We start from the raw sequence: 4,257 nt of genomic DNA on the forward strand, positions 1-4,257 counted from the left end.
TGCCGTAGGGTCGGTTCGTATATCAAAGGCCCAGGCCATCTTGGACATGTTGATCATCTACGAAATCTTAAGTAAGTACTATGAAGTAATGCGGAAAGTGCCAATCTTTGTAGCTAGGGGGCATCTTAAGAACATGTAACTCTATTGACTCACCAGGGAGTTTTCGGCCAGACGCTGACCAGGACAGACTCGCCGCCCAGCCCCAAAGCTATAAGTAACTCTGCGGTGGGTTTCGTCGTCGTACGAGTTTGGATTGCTGCCCTTGCTGCCGAATTTGTTGTCAACGAACCGCTCAGGGATAAATTCCTCCGGCCTGTCATACTCGGATAAGTCTCGGTGGATGGACCAGGTGTTAGCAAACACCACGGTGCCCTTCGGAAGAAAGTAGCCTTCATAGGTGTCGTCTTGAATCAGCATATGAGGGACTCCATTAGGTGCTACGGGCCGCCATCGCAGCGTCTGTAAACGCGTGTCAACTCCCTTGTGAAAACTGGTCACACGCGTCGTCTGGTCACTCACCTCCGTCATGACCGCTTGCATATAGGGAAGATTCCTGATATCCTGGGAGCCAGGTGATTTTGAGGGGCCACAGACTTCGTCGAGTTCCTTCTGTGCTCTCCGCAACACCTCGGGATGTTTGATCATGGCAAGGACGAAAGAGTGGAGAGTTGAGGAGGTTGTATCAGACCCTGCTTCCATCTTACAACCACCGTTAAACTTTGTTATGCAGGACGGCAATAAAAACGTACCAGAATGCCTCCAGTGTACAGGACTTGTTCATCGTCAAGCTCACTCTTCTCTTTCCCCTCCAGCAGTTTGTCCATAAAGCAACAAATCTTGCCCTGCTTTCGTGTCCTCGCCAAGGTCTCGTTGAGCAAATTGGAATAGAGGTTTCGCTGCTCTTGCCGAATGTTTGCCGCCCAGCGTTTGTAAGCGGCCAAAAACTTAGGAACGTATCTCAGGAATGGGAAGGAGTCCACGGGGGGTGTGGCACCAGGTGCCAGGATTTCCGTGAATTGCTCCTGCGCATGATAGAGTGCTTGTACCTTGGGTGACTCGTAGCTCGCGCCTCTCTGGCCAAACACAGACGCAAGAATGACCGCGGTAGAATAACGTCGAATATGCCTGAAACATCTCTCTGGAGTCGTCATCAGTTCAAACAACACTTGTGATGCCTCGGCTTCTTGCACGGGTAAGAGTCCGTCCACGGCAGTAACATTCAACATGGCCTGGACTGCCTTCCGCAATGCCCTCCAGCGCTGACCGTAGGGAGCAAAGAGGATATGTGTCTCGTAGGGACAAAGAAGCTCGTTGGCCACATAGCTATCAGGCCGACTGGAGTAGATGGCTCCACGTTTATCAAAGAGTCTAAGAAAGGGTCAAGAGATACGCGAATCTAAAGCTCGGTCGAACTTACTCCTTCACGCTCTTGTAGCTGTTTAATACAACAACGTTTTGAGGGCCCAATTTAAGGCCTACTATAGGGCCGTACTGCTTACTCCATTCATGAAATCTGGATGGTTAGACCAAGTGTCATGTTAGCAGTCGCCGGAATAACCCACTTGATAAATGGCTTTTTGAGAGGAAACTGATGCAGATTACCGATTACTGGTAGTATCGATGGCCCGGGTGGAAATGCTTGAGGTCGACGACTAGCAGCAGCGTACCGAGCAATTACGATGGTGAGGACTGCGAAGGAGGCCAGGACCAGCTTGCTGGCGAAAGAAACAGGAATCATGTTGATGAAGGTTGGCTGAAATGGCAGGCTCGCTCTGTCTTCGCATGTCCCGTCGACCGGTTGTCTGAAGGGGTTCATTATATGATGCCTCTCCAGCTGGCTCTTGACTTGATGAACTTCTATTACAAAACCATACCACTTCCAGTTCCGGCTCCGGCACTCGGTGATAGGTTGCGAACACGTTCCCCGAGCTTCGGTTTCTTGGCTCTAGGGACTGGCTATAGACGTGATCTACGGGTATGCATTTTATCTCGGCGGCGAAACTCAGCACTTGCACCGAACAGCGAATGACATGATATTGAGTAGGTGGGTGGTAGATATGGTGTTGAATCGTCCTGCTGGGATGCTCGATTTTCAGGACACTCCCTGGTTAGCAAGTCATTATTGGTTTACATGACGCATAATGTCTCGAGATCAGGTTTTTCCCGTCATAATTGTTGGGGGAGGAGGATGCGGTCTATCCATGTCGTCGTTCCTTTCTGACTATGGAGTCGATCACATTCTGTTTGACTGCAAGGTCGAGGCCTCGGCTCTTCCAAAAGCGCATTACCTCAACCAGAGGACCATGGAGACATTCAGGCTGCACTACATGCACAAAGAGATCCAAAAACGAAGTTGTCCGCCTAACCAGATGAGCCAGGTTGCATGGGCTACTTCGCTCGGAGGCAATGGGCATCTGGACAGAATCGTGATTCACCAACTTCCTTGTTTTGGTGGCGGTGACGGTGACCTCAAAGCACATGCATACAAAACAGACAGTGCAGCAAGATCTGCAAATCTCCCACTCTGCAGAATGGAGCCCATCTTGCGGCAAATAGCTGAGGAAAGAAACCCTGGACGTATCTGTTTTGGGCATACAGTCATCGATTTTCACGAGTCTGATGACCATGTCAAAGTCACCGTCCAAGATACAGCCGGGAATCTCTCAACTTATCGCACCAAATATCTCATTGGTGCGGACGGTGGACGTACCATTGGGCAGAAGATCGGTGTCACGATGCAAGGCGCAACCGGAATTACTGACATGGTTTCTGTTCACTTCGGAGCAGACCTCTCCCAGTACTGGAACGACACTTTTTTCGCCTGCCATTTCATCAACGGCGAATGTGGAACAATCTTCGAGAGCGGAGCCATAGTTCCCATGGGGCCAACCTGGGGTAGGCAGTCTGAAGAATGGGTCATGCATTTTGGCTTCGCACTGGAAGACGAAGCCAGGCACCAGGAGGATAGACTGATCTCTCGAATCCGAGATCTCCTCAAGATTCCAGATCTAGAGATCAAAGTCCACAGGATCAGTCACTGGATCATCGAAAAGGTTGTTGCTGACAAGTATCATGTTGGCCGCGTGTTCCTGGCAGGCGACGCCGCGCATAGACGCCCTCCAACCACGGGACTGGGCCTGAACACGGCGATAGAAGATGCTCTCAATCTATCTTGGAAATTGGCCATGGTCCTCAAGCACAACGTGAACACCAATATCCTCGACACTTATGACCAAGAACGACGACCAGTCGGCAAAAGAAATGCGGACTGGGGATTGTTCACCTTCGAGAACTCGGCTGTCATCAACGCAGCTATTGGTTTAGTTGCAGGGCAGAAGGAGAGGAACAAGTCCAGGTTCGAGGCAGTATTTGAAGACTCTTTGACTGGGCGAAGCATCCAAGCGCAGATAAAGAAAATGATTGAGTCTCAAAGCATCGAGTTTGGAGCACACGGTATCGAGCTTGGCTTCACGTACGAGGATGGACTCAGGATTTCAGATGGCATCGAAGCTCCCGAAGTAGATCACCTTGGGCAGCAATACTTCCCCACGACAAGACCAGCACACCGACTTCCTCATGCATGGCTGGTCTTGGACGACCGAGTAGTCTCCACACACGATCTGGTAGGATCCAAGGGGTCGTTCTTGCTTCTGACCGATGATAGTGAGCTTGAATGGGCCGCAGCTGCAGAACGACTCGGTTTTCAGTACAAGATCCCTATCCAGACAGCCCGAATTGGTGATTATTTGAGGGATTTAACGGATCAGTGGCAGAGGGTCAAGGAACTCGAGGATGGGGGTGCAATTTTGGTCCGGCCGGATAATTTTATTGCTTGGCGATCGCTGGGACCTTCAAAAGCAAATGGTCAAGAGCTTGAGGTCGCCTTTGCTGAGTTGTTGGGACTTCCGCCTCCGGTTATTGAAACGTCGATGCCGTTATCAGGGGATTTACCCAGGGGAAAACTCGTACGTGGAAGAGATGGTTAGCACACAGCTAGGACACTAGTCAGAAATAGCTTGGAGCACCTTTTGGACACTTTAAGAACAAAAAAATGAAGACAGTGATAAATGTGAAAGAGATCAGTTCCTCGAGGCATCCTAACACAGACTATAGTTGCTCAGCACTTATCTCAAAAACCTGTTCGATGATTACATTGCAGAATATTCATCTCCCATTGATTTCGAACCACGACGGTATTTAGCACGTCAGTACCACAAGCGGCGTCACCAGTCACACTTTGAATGGCGCAGAGCAATT

At 50.1% G+C, this 4,257-nt stretch overlaps 1 protein-coding gene across 1 annotated transcript; it reads left to right on the plus strand.

Moving 5' to 3' along the window:
• Positions 1 to 2,141: 2,141 nt before the first annotated feature.
• PV06_01511 (uncharacterized protein) lies at positions 2,142 to 3,986 on the plus strand (the record flags this gene model as incomplete). The annotated part of the gene is made up of 1 exon (XM_016402118.1): positions 2,142 to 3,986. One exon carries the CDS (start codon positions 2,142 to 2,144, stop codon positions 3,984 to 3,986), a length of 1,845 nt encoding a protein of 614 aa, XP_016266015.1.
• Between the last annotated feature and the right edge of the window lie 271 nt (positions 3,987 to 4,257).

Source organism: Exophiala oligosperma, assembly GCF_000835515.1.
Source record: "Exophiala oligosperma strain CBS 72588 unplaced genomic scaffold supercont1.2, whole genome shotgun sequence".
Taxonomy (NCBI): Eukaryota; Fungi; Ascomycota; class Eurotiomycetes; order Chaetothyriales; family Herpotrichiellaceae; genus Exophiala; species Exophiala oligosperma.